Source organism: Cyphomyrmex costatus, unplaced genomic scaffold (assembly GCF_001594065.2).
Source record: "Cyphomyrmex costatus isolate MS0001 unplaced genomic scaffold, Ccosl1.0 scaffold51, whole genome shotgun sequence".
Classification (NCBI taxonomy): Eukaryota; Metazoa; Arthropoda; class Insecta; order Hymenoptera; family Formicidae; genus Cyphomyrmex; species Cyphomyrmex costatus.
The window spans coordinates 896,435-916,460 of record NW_017279354.1 but is presented as its reverse complement, the minus strand read 5'-3'; the positions used below and the strand labels follow the sequence as shown (position 1 = coordinate 916,460).

The 20,026-nt window shown below is 37.5% G+C and overlaps 1 protein-coding gene across 1 annotated transcript in view; it reads left to right on the top strand.

Annotated features, from left to right (window-relative positions):
* The first annotated feature begins 607 nt into the window (after window positions 1-607).
* LOC108778754 (uncharacterized) overlaps window positions 608-20,026 on the top strand; it is a 42,026-nt gene continuing 22,607 nt past the window's right edge. The window contains exons 1-7 of the mRNA XM_018546008.1: window positions 608-772; window positions 2,688-3,335; window positions 4,834-5,070; window positions 6,370-6,901; window positions 9,235-9,651; window positions 11,475-11,778; window positions 12,270-12,570. Coding sequence (XP_018401510.1) covers window positions 608-772; window positions 2,688-3,335; window positions 4,834-5,070; window positions 6,370-6,901; window positions 9,235-9,651; window positions 11,475-11,778; window positions 12,270-12,570 — 2,604 coding nt within the window. The remainder of the gene's footprint in view (window positions 773-2,687; window positions 3,336-4,833; window positions 5,071-6,369; window positions 6,902-9,234; window positions 9,652-11,474; window positions 11,779-12,269; window positions 12,571-20,026) is intronic.

The window sequence follows — 20,026 nt, the reverse complement described above, 5'->3', positions numbered from 1 at the left end:
CGAAATTGCTCCGAATTCGCGCAGTTTCTTTTAACGACCCGCGGATCCGTGATCGGAAGACCTCCCTCGAACGTCAGCAAACACGTTCCTAGACCTGACAAGAGCCAAGAAAGAATTTCGCGGCCGACATTGATCGTGCAACGGCACGTTGCGTCGGTGACCTCGTCGCTTCCGGTATAGCGGTAGCGGCGTGACTGTCTGCGATTCTTTTAATGGTAGCGACTCACAAATTCCGGCGAGCTTCATTCATCGACGATGGCGTACGATAAATAAATAAGATCGTAGCCGACAGTTATTGGGGAATGCGCGAACGTTCGCAGTAATTTACGCAGCGGCCCGCATTTTGCGTGCGTAAGTGCGTGATGCGTCCGTCGCGTGAGCCGCTCACTCGTAACTCAACCGAGATCGTTAATATCCCGTAGGATGAATCTAGCTCGTTAGTCCTCGTACAAGGCAACCAAGGACAATCCACGTGAGCCGTAATCTCTTTCGTGCGAGGCAAGATTCGTCTTTCTTTTCACTTTATTTTTGCAAGTATCATCCTTCGCTTGATCGTCTTTTTAGTTCGTAGCATAATTTGAATTTCAGGGTGAAGGAAGGATGAAGAATGCCCCGCGCTGGCGGAGGAGATGGGGGTAGTGGACCCCAGAGGACAGGAGGGGGTGGCTTTGGAGGATGGCTGGGTGGCGCTGCAAGAGCTATGACAGGTGGAGGTGTCGGTGGTGGATACGTTGTTCTGGGTGGCACCAGATACGGTCTGCGGATCTCTCAGGTATTATACTTTATCTATTATTTTACGGCTATAAAACGTCTTGTTAAAATCATTTTATCAGAACATTTTAGAAATATCAGATTACAAATATAATGTAAAGGAAATAGAAGTTTTATAAAAATCTTCTTGATATTATATTCAAGAGGTATACATATTGTTTGTTTATATTTTAAAGAGTTATGAAAAAGTTATATTTCTCTGTTTTATTTTAATTATATATTTTGATTTTGTGAATAAAATTAAATAATATAATTTGTAACTTTATAAATAAAAGCATCAGATTATTGCCTTAGTTAGAAATTAAAATTAAAAAAGCATTAAAAATTAAATTCCTAACAAAATTTTTTTATATCATTATATAAAGAAAAGTTGCGATATTTTCTTCTTAAACCAACTGTTCCCTTTGAACTTCGTCTAGTAACGACCTTTGATCGCATTGCTACAGGAGCGATCCATGGCAACAAAATTAAGACGTCTAAGGACCTAAATTTAGAAGGCAATCATACAAATAGAATCCGCCAGTCACTGACTTAAGCCGATTTTGACTTTTCAACTCTTATCTCTGCCACTCTTTCTGACTTTGCGCTTCTCTTTACACGGTTTGTCAGCGGAATAATATAAGCACCATTGACGTCATAACGGCACGTATGGTTGACGTGACACATCTCATGTGACACATTCGCTTGTCGTTATTTGCCAAATTCTATTCGAGATCCGTATAAATTGTCGCTATTTATCGCTTTATAGATTAATGATATTATCGATTCTGGTGACTTTCAATAATATTACCTTGGACTTGGTGATATAAAAAAAAGACTTGCTGGAATTATTTAGAAGTGACGTGGTAAGGAAGATTTACGAAATGCGAAATGTATCCTCAGAAAAAGTACGCTTGCCTGTACGTCATTTTTTTGTAAGTTTAAAAATACGAGATACATTTGAGACAGCGCGGAGGACAGAATGTCCCTAAGTTAAGGGACGTGAGAGTAATGGAAGGAAACGAGAACAACGCACCGGCGCAGACAGAGAAATAAAGTAGATATGAGGATGTACGTATCTGTGAAATACAAAGACATAGCGAATAAGTAACAAAGATATATGAGGTGTTCTAAAGAGAAAAGTAGCATAATTCTATCTTCAAAAGAACTTAGCAACGATTTTTCTTCGGTATTTAATTTGAATCTTTTACCTCAACACTTTTAGTTTTAAATTAGAACGTCTAAATAAGACTATTTTTAATAAATTAAGCATACACGATGCTTGGTATTTTATGAATCACTTAAAAAAAATGAAATAATGAATGTTGAAGCATACACAAATTACTTTTGAAATATTCCATTTATCTGAATTTTTTTTTTTTAAATGACTATTAACACAGTTTCTTTTATCATATAGTAGAATAGTTATAAAAAAAGATATAAATAAGTAATCATTTTTTTAAAAAGTCGGATAAAAATTTAAGTTTAAAAGTATTTAAAATAAAACCAGCAAATTTTTATTAAATATTATACTGTTAAATATAAATATCAGCCTTATTATTTAACTGTCTTATATGTATTATTTTTATACGGAAATAACTTTCCACAACTTCACTTTTTACAAAGACTATAACACGCACCTGATACATCTTTTATATGATGTACAATATTATATAACTTTTTATTTCTAAATATGAACTTTTCAGTTAATTCAAAAATAACGCACAGGTCTTCCAATGTCTAATTAATAATTTTCGGTGAAAGAAATGAAATTAGTTATGGAAGCGGGAGGGGAGAGGAGGGTGAAATAGTGATACATGTATGTACCATTGGAAATGAATTCATGATACATATCGTGCTGCTCGGGGACGAAAAGATTAAGCGACGATGAGAATTGCTTCATAAAGAATTGGCAAATATTTTTGTGTCTGTTTCAGGAGACCCTGCCACCGATCAACTCCAGAGAGGAATCGCAGGAGCGCCGGCGGAAGCGGAATTCGCGGGAGAGCGACTCGCGGGAGCGGCTGACCGAGAAACCAGTGACGGAAAAACCGCCGATAGATCTAGCGGCCAGCATCGCCGATTGTTGCTGCATCGGTCCGCGATCGCGTCTTCCGCTTCCTCGGATACCACCGGCGATCACCTCTTCGACCATGTCCTCGATGGCGACGGCAGCATCGTCGGCGTCATCGTCGTCGTGTCCTTCGATTGTCGCCGGTGGTTATCCGTCCAGGGAAATCGCCGGCGACTGCTCGTCGCCTCTTCCTGCTTCCACCACGAGCGTCGCGGAGACGACGTCGACGCTCGCTAATAATAGTCGCGGCGCGGTGCAAACATCGGTGGGGAACATCGGCAGCACCAGCCAGCAGCAGCAGCAACAACAGCCACACTACCACTATTACCAGCAGCATTATCCACACGTAGCGGTGGCGGCGGTAACATCGTCGTACTCGCCACCGACGACGACGCCGTGTTCACCCTCGACATCGTTCGGCTACTCGTCTGGCGTCCCGACGACGACGCAGACCGTCTCCGTACCGCGGCAGCTCGCGCAGTGGACGAAGCATCAGACGCTCAAGCTGCAGGTACTTGCTTCAATCGATCGTGTGTCAAGATCGATCGTTTGTTCCTCGCTTGTTTTAGTTCAGTTAGTCATTCGGATCTTCGTTGTTCCGTTATCCGCGAGTGGATTATCATTTTGAGATGGGTATTCGACCGCGTTTGCTATAATCTGCGCGAGATTCAAGTTTCGCGCGTAGACTCGGTGAGGTGCAAAAGGTGGTCACAAGGGATACAAGGTGGAGTGGCTTAGGTCTGGAAGACTTTGTGTCAGCAGCCCCGAGGTAGGTCTCAAGGTCACCGCTAGGAACTTAATCTCTTCAGTGACATGGTAAATTATATCGAGCAGGTTTAATCTTTGAGGTGTACTTTGTCAGAAATAGTTATTGTTTTAAAGAAATTTTTCATTTTCTTTTCTTCTTATTTGATCAAAATAATCGATAACTCTTATTTAAAAGAAAAATGTTTTTATTAAGTACATCTTTTAAAAAGTCCTATTCCTCTTTTTCCAAATTTTGTGTCTAAAAGAATTTTTGATTATAGTACAATTAAAAAAATATTCAATACTTATTGATTATAATCTAATTTTATTTATACTTGTGTGTGTGTGTGAAGGATCTTTAATTAAATTAAATGCTTTTTCTCACGAACGAATTTTTGTTTTGAATTTTGTGAAACTGTCAAAACATCTTCACCTCGAAACATTCACGATTTTATCGCTCGAAGAAAATCCATTCGCTTACAGAGAGGCGTGCCAAAATTCACGCTTGATCTTTCTGCACATTCGAGCAACTTTTCTTCATTTGCTTTTTAAAATCGCGCACTCGCGCGATCGCTTGATTTTTGGATCACCTCATGCTGTAGCGTCGCGCCACGTCGAGAAGGAAAAGATAAAGACGAACGACGAAAATAGAATATCGCTTCTTCTTTGACTAGACACTTATGTTCGCGCACGTATGAGTTTTCGACGTGCTATTAGGCTTACTATTTTACACATTCGCCTACGTGATATATACTTTGCATGGTTTTACCGTATATCATTCATTATACATAAGAATTATGTACGGTTTTTCTGTGTTTGATGAAAAATGCTTGCGAAGCAAATATTTGCTAGATTTTTATCATATACGTAAGTAATATGTGTAGTTTTTCGAAAATTAAGAAAAAACTAAAAGTCTTTTATCTAATTAAAGACCTGATCTTTAATACTATCTTACTTTTAAGCAGATATCTTAGATGATTAATCAGTTATGATTAGAACCATATCTAAGAATGACTTTCTATAATATTTACGGACTAGAATAATTTTCTATCAATACAAATAATTAAGTAATAGTGTCTCCATCATACATAAAGGATTTATCAATGGATAAAATAGATAATGAATGAAAATAGATAATTGGGAGAATGGAAAATAAATATAGAAGTTCTACTGTCTTTAGCTTCATTCGTATCTTGGTTTCACACTCATCGGAATTATTGCAAGACGAGAGGTTTATTAATTTTTCCCTTGTCTGGCTACAGGAACCAGCAGTGATAGCGGTGGACCGATTGCACAGGTTTCGGTGGAGCGGGGGCGGAGGAGGAAGTGGCAAGAAATCCTCTTCCGGCCCCCGCAGCGAGAAGGCTGAGCGCCTTCGCGAGCTCACTGAGAAGCTCAAGGGACCAGCACCGGTTCCGCCACCCAGAAGACCGTCGCGAGTACAGGCTTCTTCCCCTCCTCCTAGCGGATACCAGCCGTCCTCTCAAAATTATCCACAGGTGAGGAATTCCAACGTCATGGTGACGAGAGCTTGACGTCTATTGCTACGTGTAAACGAACGATATTTTACACAACTGAATTTCTCTTTATAATACTTTTGAACGTTCTCTATTGCTAAGAAAAAGAATACCTACTTATTTTTTACAGTTGAACGTTATTGCAAAATTAGATGTATTTAAAAAAAAAATAAACGAAAAAATTAAAAGAAATGTAATGTGATTTTTTAAATATTATATACAAACATATAAAGGAAGTTCTTTTATTATATTAATAATTGTAGAAATATCTTTGCGTTGCTAAAACTAATGGTATTATATTAAGATAAAATATTTATTATTAAGTTTGTGTTGTATAAATATGCATACAAATTAAAAGAATTTTTATCTACTTTCAATATGTAGCATTTGAAAACATAAAAGAAAAATGTCAATTATTTCTAGTACGTAATATTTAAAATATTTAACTTCTTTTTTGAAGGAAATAGAAAAGAGTTGCAAATATATCAAGACATAATTTGTAGGAATAGCCAAACCATTGACTTCTCATTAATAAGTTTCAATGCCCATCTTGTCTCTCATTCTGAGAAAAGTTTTACTGAACTTTATGATTCGCGAGATTTTTTTGTTACTATTTCGCTGAACTCGGTGCATGTCGAAATGTATATAGAGATGATTGTTCTTTCATAATCATACAGAGATTCACAAACGATTGTCATTTTGTTCACATTTAATTTTCATACATTAAATTTCTATTATTTTGCTATTTTCGATAAATTTATTGTTATAATGTTATTAATTCGTAACAAGAATTAATATACATGACGTCAAGTTACGCAAATTTCGACAACATTTAATCTACGATGATACTTTAATCGTTCATGATGTATAAATTATTCTCTGATTTATCGTCTACATGATATTAAATATTTAATTAAAATCTGCCTACAAATAGAGTGGGTGTATGCAACTCGAATGCGAAATTGCACACATTTTTGGCAGATTTAACCTTTTCAGATTTTGCATGCGTTGTAATATACATCAATTAACGACATCCATCAAAATTATTCGGTTCTTTCAACAGCCTCTGATATCAAAATATTTTAATGTACGTGTTGGAAAAATAGTCAAAATTTTAAATAAAATTATTTTTTTAGTATGAATTACTTGTTAATATAGCGCTCTTGTGAATTAAATAAAAAACTTTTTTTTTAACATATTTCCATTCTGAATTGTGTCTGAAGGGTTAATTCGACGCAACATAGAGTCAGATTAACTTAATTTTTTGTTTGTTTTTCTCAGTCGGGCTCGAATCCAAATTGTGGCCGTTTTGAGGGTCGCTCGTCTCACCGTAGTTGTACGTACGAGGGCAACCAACATGGTAACAATAATCAGCAATCTCAGCATCATCAACAGCATCAGCAACAGCAGCAAGAAAATCCGAAGACGATGGTCCGCAGTGAGAGTGTCAGTGAAGAGTGTCTCAGTGATCGGTCGGGAAACAGTGTATACCGGAAGCCATGCCATGATTCGAGAAAGACCTCGAGATCAGGCAGACCAGAGAGAAACAGTGATGACGTCAGTGACCTCAGGAGCAAACCGAATGCCAGTGCGGAGGCGGCGAAACACTTGAGACAGTACAGTGATTCCGTGGTGGACAGTGCTACGAGTGTGGACGATTTGTGCGATAACCTGAACGTTGCTTCCGTTGGCGGCAACGAGGGGGAGGCCCGGGATGCCATCACTAGGTTGGAGCCGCGTGGGCTGCTTACCTTTCACAGGTCCGGCGCGCCCTATAGGAGTGCCTCCTTTGGCCAGGTGGACTTTAATCAAGGTAAGCTTCCGTGTGCTGTGGAGACTTGCAGGCTGAGCTCATTAGAGGTATCTTGCGAGCTAAGCTTAATTAAACCAATTACAGCAAGACTGATATACAGATTGCGTTTACTGTAAGATTTACTGCAGTGGCATCGTGCTAAGCAGAAGGGAAATCGAAGATGTCCTCACGCGCGATTAAATAGAGTTCTTTGGCTATATAGCTTGGTCGAATGTTTGAAAAGCAAAATGTTATTTTTAAATATTTGATTATAATGCGGACAATGCTATTTTCATCCTCGGAGTCCTTCTCTTAATCCACCATCTACACGTGTCTTCGTAAGATACTTTTGGAAACGCGGAACTGAACGCCACAGTGACAGTTTTGTATTAGGTTTCAACCCTGAACTACATACCGCAGTAGTTTTGGTTGCATAATGAAAGACTACAAATAAGAAAAGCTCTAAGTGCGGCTGTCAACAAGATTCGAATTTCTAATGATAGTAATAAAACATTTGGCATCCTTGACCTGTATGTGTATTACTTCGCTACCACAAGGTTTCAATCGCTTTGCATTATATCTTTAAAAATAAATATTTACGCATCCTCCATATATAGAATTAAATTTTATTTAGATAATGAAAAAAAATTAGTGCTTGCACCAATTTATCATAATAATTTTTGTATCTTTTCGTAAAGAAGTATATAAAAAAAAACGAATTCATTTCTAATATAAATATTAAATTTATTTAATTAGAAATATATTATTTTTTTAATTGTTAAAACAACAATACTTCATACAATTCAAATAAAGCATAAAAGTGAGCAAAATATTATGACGATACCGAAAGCGCGAAAATGCAACGCCCATTGGCAAACCGGAAATATTTCACACTTCCGTGGCAATAAATCTTTCGAGACACTTTTTACGTACGAAAGATGAGCTGCGAGGACGGATAACCATGGGTGTTTCGAAATATCGTCGCCAGAACTTTTCTGCGCTTGCCTAAATTTTTTTACTTGAGTGGACGTAGAAGTCAAATCTACTTATCTGACTTTTCTGTATATGTTAGGTACAAAGCTTGAATAAATTTTACCAAATAATAATTATACGTGATATGTGTTCGGGTCTCTGCATTTTTATGATCAATATTATTTTAATTCGAAATTTCTAATTTATTATTTGAATATTGCAATCGTAATTAACTATCCAATTAATATATTCAAATTTATATATTTATAAAAAAATTTAATTATTCTTTAACACAAAAATCAAGAAAAATATTCATTTCTGGATGGTTTGATTTTTTTAAATTTGAATTTATATTTTTCATAATTTTATCATTTTAAAAATAGTAAATAATGATATCTAGGCTTCTAAATAATGAAAACATCATAATACTAATAGACGAAACATTGTTGCTTATTTACAACATTGGAAGTAAAATTTAGCAAAATTGCATTGACTTATTTCCACAGTTTAATTGTGCAGAATAAAATTTTCTATCATATATATTTTAATTGGTTAAGCACGTTCCGCGAAACTCCGCCAACGAAGTGTGCGCTGTTTCTCGCGTCTTCGTGATCCCTCATCTTGCACAGTCTGTTTGTTATTATTGGAATGGTCCACCTCCTCGGTCTAAGAGCACTGCCAAACTTACGTGACACTCGAGGAGGTAATTAGGATATCCTCTAGTGCTCTCTGCGTCTCTCGTCTTCTCTCACGACCGAGAGGCGGCCTCACTGTTGCTCGGTGCAAGAGTTCTCGAGTTATTATTGAAAACGCTCGTAATATGCATCTCTGGAATACGTCAGTCAAAAGGTATCTGCAGAGGCCTACTTGAATTTATACAGGAAATTTTCTTCCAATGCAGTTAACACAGTACGATGATTAGTAGCAGTATGTACAACGTATTTTATTGGACTAAAATCTAAATCTATCTTATGTCTTTTCTATTATTTATTTCTCTAATTTTTGTTTACTTCGAGAGAAAAAGTTTTTATCACAATTTAGTTGTATTATTATTATTCAAAAAAATATTTTATTAGCGCGTTAGTAATAATACATTATATTTTTACTTTTGAAGCTTTACAAGAATTAAGAAATCTTTTCTGTACAAGATAATATATGATTCTAGACTTGACTATTTCATTACAAAGGATACGTATAACAACTTTTATTGTCTATTATTTAGGTAGATTTTCCATTTATACGTATAATACTATAATTACAATATTTTAATCTTACAATGCTAATGTTGCTTCTCATAAATATGATTTGCGTAATAATTTTTCGTAATTTTCTGCAAGATGCAGATTTTACTTTCAGCGCAAACTCGCACTTTCCTCTTCCAGCGAATCGACAGAAAACTCAACCGATCGTAACATCCAATCGCTCCGAGACCAAAGACATTCGAGCGAGCACGTTACCCCGTCGTCGGGGTGATGTCACTCCAACTAGCACAACACCTCAAAACAGCCCCAATCGACAGAGTCCAAGGACATCGACGCCCAGCGTCGACAGCGCCGTCGGCTCTGCCGAAGGTCTGGGTGTTTCTCAGCAAGGAAATCACGAGGAGATCCGACCCAGAAGCGACGGTTCAGACAGTCTGGCAACATCCAGCGCACTCACCAGCCCAGAACCACTAGTTCCTGAGACGAACCAAATCGAGCCCAGAGTCGAAACGGACGCGCCCACCGTTGAACTCGTTGGTCACGAGTCCGTGTACCCTATCGTCGAAGGGAACATCGTGGAGGAAACCATTCAAAAAGGTGAGATTTTAAGAATACAAGTCTTTATTAATATGTATTATTACTTTCATAGGCCTTAATATCACTAAGAACATTGCAACTGCCTTTAATTTAAGAAAAAAGAAATGAAAAAATGTTTTCATAATTATTATAGAAGTATACCTTTATGTATACTTAATTTTATTATTTAGAAGAAGAAATGGTACTCTTTACATTAAGTCGGTAACGGGGTTCGTTTTTTAACATAATTAGATTTCATTACTTTGTCATTATATTATTATAATAATGCTTTTAAGGCTTTCACGGATATATTTGATAATCTTCAAAGATACCAGAAGGTTTGCCAATTATTGCCGTATTTTTGTCTTATTACTAATGCCAACGTTTAGTGAACCTTTTGCCGTTCACTTCATCAGGGCGAGGAGCGCACTGATATATCATTACACTCTATATTTTATTGTATGTTTTACTGAAACTTTTATTCACTATGTTACATTAATTTCTAATTTCTGGATTATTTTAACAAAAAGAATCGCGTGTGTCTTTCTCGGTATATCTTACCGTAATCTCGAGGCAAAGATGCAAAGTTTTCACTTGCGATAGTGGTTCGATTGTATGCGTGAGAGAGATATCTCAGTAGGATATAAAACGGAAATATACTCGCGTGGGAGTCCGCGAGTGCCCGAGCGAAATCTGCTTACCCGAATTTCTTGCGCGGCGTTGCTCATCACGAGGAAACAACGGCAGGAAGCGAACGATGAACAAGACGATGAAACGATAGTCGCGGCGGCGACTTCCTCGTGATACTGTCGTCATCAGCTGAGAAATTCGCGTCGGTTTATCATTTATTGTGAATAGAGCGCGGTTCTAACCGTATGAGGACGGGCCGTATGTGAAGTCATCAATGAAGATGGCTATAACTCAATGACGCTCAAACGTCTATTTCCACTCTGGCACCCACCGTTCTGAAAATAGTGTCGGCGCAAAATAACATGAAACTTGCGTGCACCTTTGTACCCGTGCTCCTGTCGATGCACCCAAAATAGTCCTCGTTCTGTTCGGCGTTTTCCAACCCCCGCATTACGCTTTGTCCATCGTCTCTCTGACATCGCAATATATATATGTTCATCCGCTTGATTTGATCCCATGTTAATAAACTTTGTTCTTTGGGATTGTGTGCAACAATAAATTCACACGCGATTTACTTTTTTCAATTTGGAGAAGAAATGAAACGACTGTGAAATTAAACTTAATGTTGTTAAATTTAGCTATTAGTGATCTCGTAATCTAAAACTTAAGAAAACTCAAGATATATATTTAAAATCATTTTATAAATGATAAAATATTTGATACGCACACAAACATAAATGCACAAACAATTTTTTAATAATTTATTTTATATTAAAAATTTACTGTTTACAAACAAAATAAAAATAGTTTTATGTAGCATCAGAGAGAGGAATAAGAACTTAAGGATTACCGAATCTAGAGCTAATAAATTTTCGGCTTCTTAGCGGAAGTATATCAAAGCCAGAAGATGTGCGCCTAAGAGAATGTTTAAGAATTTGCTTCTATTCTTATATTCTAATCTTAAAATGTATATCTTGAAATATAATCTTTACGTATATATACAAACGTTTCGAATCTAATTCATTGTATAGCTCCGAACAAAATGTATTTGATTTATTGTGAAAATTTGAAGCTTGGAGCTTAAGTTTCGTTAGTTTCAATATATCTACATAAGATTCCTATCTGACTGTATAACTAATTATCAGAAATATTAATCTATTTTGGTATGGATAGGCGCCGGATAAGAATGACAGAATCGTGAAAATGGTTTTTAGAAACTAGGATAGAGCCGCACGAGGTGATCATCACACCACCCCCGGAGGAGCCGCGACTGAGTCAAGCGAGCGAAGGCAGCGAGGCGCCGAGCGAGACGCCTTCGGAGGCGTCCTCGCCATCCGGCAAAGCGAGACGATACCGGGGAGACACCAGCAAGAGAAGGAAGGGCGTGTACATAACTCAATGGCCAGAGCCTTTGGACGCGGACAGGAACAAGCTGTCGGCTCAGAGCAGCGAGGAGAGAGACGAGCCACCTGCGACGCCCAGCGACCTGTCCGACTGCGAGGGCCACACGCCTCGAAGGTAACCGGAGAACCTACCAGACCCATCGAAATAGAACGGAAGTGAGCCTTCGGACACGAACACGCGACGATTTAACATATTTCTTTTCCCATTCTTGCATTAATAATAATCTTAGCAAGACTATCGGAGTTTTACATGTAAAGCACAGACGATTTTTACGTCCCGATTGCTGGCTTGGTTTCTTTTTGTAAAAGAGAATTCTTTCATCGAATTCACAGGCTCATCATCATCAGGCTTTAATATTTTTTAACTTTAAAAGCATCTATGAGAAACTTTTTTATAAATCACGTACTCGAATGTAACATTTAGAAACTTATCTCTTATTTTTTGAAAGTGTAAACTACGTACGTTTTCTTCGCATTAATTTAGTTTAAAAAAAAAATTTTTTTTTAAATTGAAGTTAAAATTTTGGTTTGTGAATCCTTAATGCTCGTATCTCACTTACAGATATTTATAAACAACAATATTTTCTTTTTTTTTAAACATGAAAGGTACAGCAAGAGGCCCCTTCGCGGGCCCTACGGGCAGATGCTGGAGGCCGAGATGGCGAAACCGCGCACCACCGATATCGCGCTCGAGGAAGGTCTTCGTCCTCGCAGAAAGATCTCCGCGAATCTCTCGTACAACGCGAGCAGCAACAACAGCGGTTCCGAGCCGCCCACACCCTGCCACCATCGGACGACCTCCAGTCCGACGAAACTCGAGGGACTTCCGGGGCCGAGTCCTGAGCTGCTCGCGGAGCTGCTGAGAGGGTCCTCGGAGAGGGTGGCTCGCGCACCGGCGCATCGAAACGTGAGTCAGAGATTATCTTGCTTCGATATAAATTGCCGGTTACAGTGCCCCGGCTACATTTCGCCCATTTTTCGCGATACGACCGAGATAAGAGCGAGGGAGGGCCGTAAAGTATCCGCACGATTCGTGCAGCGCATTTGTTATCGAGACATTTGATGCATGCACAATGCACGCTCCTTTTGATTAATGAACGAGCGATTTCGTCGGACAATTTTTTCTTGTACATTGTACGATATTATTACATCAAGTATAATATCATATATGTATATATAAGTTTATATAAAGTGACGCGGTTATTTATTTTTCATGAATTTATAAGATATTCTCTAAAGCTGTCAAATTTATCGAATCGTGTGTTTGAAGGCTAGTTTGAAATAATACATAAAAAAATTAATCATGTCATTCATTCTCTCTGTGGGAGAAGTATTTTATTTATATCCTACGCTGAATCATGAATATGACTGACTGGTTCTCGTCGACAAATACTTCATGTTTAAACGTATAAATCTCGGGATGAGGCGGTCACATTTCGCGCTAAATGCGTGGCATGAATACGAGCCAAAGAATTCTGACTCCGCGTCTTCCTCGAATTTCGCTTCTTTTCTAAATATCGTACAAAGACGCTGATCGCAGGCTTATCTCCCTGTATCGCTGACTCGTGCATCAGCGTTGTAACGTCTGGCAAAACGAGAGGCCACGCAGAGGTAAGCGCCGGTAAACCGAAATCTACAGTCCAAGCGAAACGAATCGCCGTGCACTCGCGTTCGCGCGCTTGTTCGACTATACAGCGCCGAAAACATAATCTAATAATAATATACGGCCATATTTCTCGGATGAGTCCGTGCCTTGGCCAGTGCACTCGACGTTAGTGTAGAGCCCCTATACGATTCTGGTACGGCGGGGGCGTGTACGTAGATATTCCTGGCAGGTTAGGTGTACCTGGGGACCGACCGGTCCTCAATCGCATCGATGCGATGATCCGCCACGACCGTCTTGGCGCGATCTCCACGACCTTGCGCGGTATATACTCCTATCACCCTACGTTGAAACGACGTTTTTTTCCTACAAATCTTTTCAATGAATCCGTTTCACTTATCTGCAGAACTCAATTGTATTTTTGCCATACGTTAAAAGAAAAATTAATTAATATATAGACTCTTTTTTTATATAGAAAAATATATTCTGGAAATATTTTTAGCGATTTAATGATTAGGGATTTAAATTAGCTTATACCATGGTAGAATAGAGATTTATATTATTGATCATATTTTCTCTAAATTTTAGAAATATTGTGATAAAGTTGTTTAAGAAAACAAGGCCGCGTTGAAACATGTCTCTCTATTATTGAATTCTATTTCACGAGATAATTCTACTTACTAATTCTATTTGCAATTTATGTCAGATTAAATTAGATTTAAGCGACATCGAAGGATAGCATCGAAGAATTTTCCGAAATTATGTCTAAACAGTTTTGATAATTTTATAAGCTTGCGCCGTTCTCTTGTAAATTTCGTGGTAGAACTTTACACAATTCTGCTGTGCTCATGCAATGCACGCGTCCTCTATCTACGTTTGCCGTTTAGAAAGAACAACAAAGAACCGCGGGAAAACGATAGACCCGTTTTATCCATGAGTCCTTGGCGGCCGCAAATATATCACTTAAAGATGTCGCCATAACTTAGTCACGTTCTCCATGCCGATTAGAAGTCAAACGGATCCTCACGACGCAGTCAATTTGTTCGTGATCGTCGGTCGATAGGGTATCGAGCGTGAAATGTTAAAACGTAGCTATCAGTAATAAAGTTCAATTGCATCTGAGCGTTTTAATGTTATTTGCTAAATGTGGCGCGTGAGAACTTTTCAATTGAAGAAAACTGAAATAGAAATGTAAATATGTTCCGTCAATTTCACTGATATTATGTTGAAGAAGTTTTGTTATATGTTTTTTATCTGTTACATATTAAATTAGATTCCAATAGTTACGCGCCGACGCCCAGATTTGTACTATATTTAATTGTATTATTTAGAAATGTGTGGCAATCAAAAATAGAAGTAATGCAATTTAAATTTAATTCCATCTAAAACGATTCGCGCATATACAGGTCAGGTAAAAAAAAAAAAAGGAATTATTGAAGATCTTGTTGAAAAGATTATTTCTGTTCATGTGCCGTATTAAAAATAGATTTGCAGATATGCAGTCGGTTCAACAACGAGGAATGCATTTCTTCTTAGTGGAGGAGATATTCCGTGAATTTCTTCGCTAAGATTTAAAGCGCGACTGAATGTTATTACGAATAGCGTTCGCGGACGAAGATTAATGAGGATTTTCGAAAAATTTATATCGTATTGCGACGATACACAAACGGCGGAAATTAATCACAGTGAAAGAAAGCAAAGTTGTGTTTGCCGAGAGAAAGCAGAATTGTTTATGACGCGAAGTGGAATGCATTTATCCCGATATCTCTGTGTATGCCAGTTATAGTCATCGCGACGAGCGGGGTTTCACGAATATCCTCAGGGACGTTTTTATATCTGTGACGCGACGGAAAACATGCGCTGATACTCACAGGTATCAATCGCGTATTTGTACGCAATCGCGTTTTCATCGGAGAGAGAGAGAGAGCAGTGAACTATTTCTTCCGCGAAGAGACCTTCCGCCGACGTCATGTTTACCGTTGACGTCACTACGCCCAGGCGTCGTGAATTTTGCGTTTTCATTCATGAAATCCCCGAGAGCGGAAAGTGACGTAATACTAAACACCTACTGCCATGTAAAGCTCATGAAAGCTCATTGTTGAGTACTTTATAAGATCCTTTTCAATGTTTTACTATTACACGAAATCTAATCTTATTTTTGTAAACATCCATCGCACATTTCGCATTTTTATCGGATTGATAATTGTTACGAAAAAGTTTTTTAACATTGAAATTTGAAATAATGATATCCATTTGATTTAAAACGCGAGAATATTTTAATAAATTTAATAATAAATTTTGGAGTTAATTTTTTATTCAAAGATATAAATTTTATAAACAATTTTATTGAAAAATGCGACTTTAGTAAGGCAATAATATACAGTTGTGAAAAAATGAAATTCGATATTCCGTAAAAATTAAAAAATATTTATATATAAAAATTCACACATACACATATTACAAATTGGATACAACTTTAATATCTTCTTTTTGATTTTATTCTTACTAGAAAAGAATAAATATTTTTTATGTATTTTGTGTACATACTTTATTATAATATTTACTTTATTCAACCAAAATATTTGGCGCTTTAATATTGAAACAACAAAGCGCGGTACTATAAGTATACGTCCAAGCATTCCGGCGATGTATTCTTGAAGTAGCAAGTTTCCGTAGACGTGATGGAGTAGTATGCACGGTACCAGGAGTACAAATTCGTTACTTTATCGACAGCATTATCGGTAGAAGTTTAGAGAAACTGCGGCCCCAACGGCAGAAATTCGACGCGCGAGAAAGCGCGTCGGCGCGCGAGAGATACACGACAGAGTATAATGAAAGGCTCGTCGGCCGGCCATAAACTTTCGAACAATAGCGTAATCGTGGTTCCATTGACTGTTAAGAGGTGCGGACACGACTAGGTACGTGGGTGGTATCGGTAGGTACCGACTTTTATTACTCGCCGATTGTATATCAGTCTCCCCGGAGTAGACCGTAAAGGAATCTCGTGCACGCGCGATATTAAACGTAGTTACGTTCGATATCGTTGCAGCAATTTCCAAGACTCGGACAAACTCTCTAACAGGATCTTCTTTAATACCAAAACGATATAAAGATAATGCAAGCTGCGTTTTTCTATTGACTTTCAGATTTTTAACACACAGCTTAGGTTACCATAAGATTTTTTCTATTTTATTTCTCAATTATTTTTCAAATATTGGTAAAAACGAAAGCAAACTATCGTTTTTCTAAGCAGTACGATTTTTTTCAATACGCTATATAATTTTATTCTGAAATATTTTGTTTTATTTATGTTATTAAATATTTTGTGATAAAAATCTTCTCGGTTTACAACTGTGCGATACAAGTGCCTTCAATTTAAAAGAATTTGAGAGTTGATTGTTCTCTCTCTCGATGCGCGTAAATAGAAACGCGCGTCCGTCATAAATCAGTAACGCACTGCTTTCGCAATACTTCGCGACATTTCGATCGGATCGAAGAATGATCGTGAAACTGCGGCGTGATGCATCTGTATATGCGGAGCCTCGTGGCAGGCCAGGATGTTACCGGATAATCTATGAATAAACCGACTAGTGCAGCGCGCGCACTAAGTAGTTGCACCATTCGCTGCGGGGCACGTTACCGGGAAATATTTAAATATTTAACTTACGCGATGGTATAAACCACTTGGCCGCGGCTGATGCCTGTAGTTTCGCAAGCGGCGGCCACTCGCCGTTGCGCGATATTTAATTCGATCGAATCGACCTTAAGATCGCGCGCAAGGCACTTCTGCCTCTGTTGTGAGTAAACACAGAACTGCATTTTCGAACCTCGCTGCTCAACCCATAAATGTGCGTAACTTTATTATCGCGCTATGAGCACAAACCTACTTGTTTGCTCGCACATTTTCGTAATATTTTATATTAGTCACACTTTCGTGCGTATTAGTCTGAAAAAAATGCGAATTGAATGCTTTAATATCGGCTGGCATACAGACTTTTTCGTTTTATTTTTTTTTTTTTAGAATATATAATTTATTTTTTATATTCTTGTCCTTCGTTTTCTAGTTTATTAAGAACTTTGTTCTGTATTTTGATATTAAGGAAAAATGTTCTTTAAGCAATATTTTTTTATACAATACACACAATGATACTACTTGGAATAATTATTACTTAAATTCTTGACAAAGAATGAAATGCCTCTCAAATTTCCGGCGATTCTCAAATGAATAATACATTTCTGAATATAAGCTACGAAAAATGTATAATTAATATTTTCTTTTATGTTAGAATGCTCGATTATTTCCGTAGATCATAAAAAAACATCCATGTGAATTCACGAGCCGGTAATTCGTGTACAGAATTTACACACAGTGAGAACAATGCGACGTAATACGTTGCATTCTGCAGCAGCGCGATAAACTCGCTAAATGCGCATCCGAAAAATACGAAGCAGCGTTTCGATGCTCGCCACAAGCCTGGGCGCAGACTAAACAAGCATCGTCGAAATAAATATAGGCCGCAGGATGTTGCAAAAATGTGATAGAATAATCCAGCGAGTGTGCGTGCCAAACCTCAATCACGAGCACATTCCGCGCGCCTTTAAGAAAAATCGTCGGCGCTTCGCCTATCTTGATGACACTCGCGTACGACCTTTAATCTAAATCACGTTATCGTTATTATTTTTTCATTTTAATTTTCTCGTATTTGAAATATCAAAATGTTCTTCGTAATGTCTTTTCTGAGAAATCCGTAGGAAGCTAAGATAAGCTTTTAATAATTAAGTATTGCGTCGTTCATTATATGACACTGTATAATCATGCCATATTATGTTTTTACTTTTACCATTTTTAATTATTAAATTATTTTTGTTATAATTATATTTATTGTAACATGAACGGCATCAAGAGGACGCCTGCACGGAATACAGGAAATCCGAGTTCGAATCTCGGCTGGGATAATATTTTTTACCATAAAAGTTAACAGTTTTTAAAATGTGTTTACCATTAAATTATTAACAGCTTTCTAAAATGTTTATTTACAACAGTGATAGAGTAAATTGCTTGCCAATTTAATTTGTGATATTACTATACTCCAGCTTCGGTTTAGAACAATTAATTGGTGTACGGTTAGAAAATCGCTTTCATCGAATGTTTTTCATTCACGTTAAATTATTTTTATACGTTTATATTAATATACGCGAGTGCAATATCTATGAGTCTCTTGAACATGGTTTAAGTAAGTAATTCTGAGACTAGAAAAGTCAAAAAAATGCAAATTTCTCTAAACAAATGTATCAAAATCTATAATGACTATAATCTATAATCTTTTAATAACAGAAAATACTGAAATTTGATTTAATGAGATTTACGTGACATTTAATAAAAAGCGAAGGCGGTTACAGATGATCCAGTTTATTCAGAGCTCTGATCTTTACTACGTTACTTAATATACAATTTAATAAAATTATATATTCTATATCTGTCTGGATTTAAAAATAAAAAAACCATGCATTGAAAAGGTCTTCTTTCTTTCCGCTTCATGCTTAATGATTCCCATTGGAATGCATTCCCAGCAGCAACGGTTGTGCTGCTTCCGATAAACGAGCGCGGGTGGCGGAAATTGATTCTCGTTGTCGAATAAGAAAGAAGCGTCGCCTTAATAGATGCCCGTTTATTACGAGTGTATTCGAATTCGCTTCAAGTGCCTATATCGATTCCTTTCGCTGCGGTCTATTGCTGGTAAACACAAAAGCCGCGCGTCTCCGTGAAACGACGTAGTCAGCCGGTCATTGTTCTCGCACGCTCGGCTTGCATAAATCGTACGTTCAACTTCTTTAACGGAATCCTCACGTGGACGAGTTTATTCGGGCGTGAGTCCAGGCTCGCCGCGGCGCGGAGACGCGCTCGCGGTCGCGAGCGTGTGAGCGAGCGCACCTTGGAGCGAGTTTACGGGCCAGAATGCCGCTCGGCTATGAATTAGATCTGTTATTTGAAAGAACAAAATGTACGGTTACGCGCGAACGACTTGAGAGCCGTAGTCCCGGTCGAACATCGTCGTAAAATCGAACCGCGTCTGCCGGCAGACGTGCGACTTAAATTTAAATGCGACCGACGACCGTTCGCGACGTTAAGTGGTTTGCTAAGCTTCAATTTCTAGCATGGCATAAACCTGTGCATATTCTCGAAATTTTTGCTTTTCATTAAATTTACGGTGATTCTGTTTCACGATTTTTATCTTTGAAAGACGAATAATCTCTTTTTTCTCTTTTCCTTTATTTTTAATTTCGATTCTAATTTTTTATTTTTTTTTTGTTCTAAGGGTTAGAAAAAAGCAAAGAGTAAGTTTAACGGAGATTAAGGTTACTCAGGTAGCATTTATATTGATTCATATACGTTTTATATACGTCTTCTATAAACGTATCTAATGTTAAAGAAACGTATATAAGATATAAAACTAACACATGTACTACTGGGAAATCTACATTAGTAGAAAATGACATAAATCGCGAAAAATAAACTAAGCAAACTACGGATTTTATTGATATCTTCAATGGTACATAGACTCTAAAGAGAAGTTTCACGATGCAAGGCGATACCTTCTCACGATTTTTATAGCACTAAAACACGTATCGTAAAATATAATCTTTCGATCCTGATCTCAAGAAGAAGTTATTGATAAAAATATCTATAAATAAATAATAAATAGATAATGGTAGCAATGTGAACGCAACGGTAACAAATTATATATCAGACCATATTGCA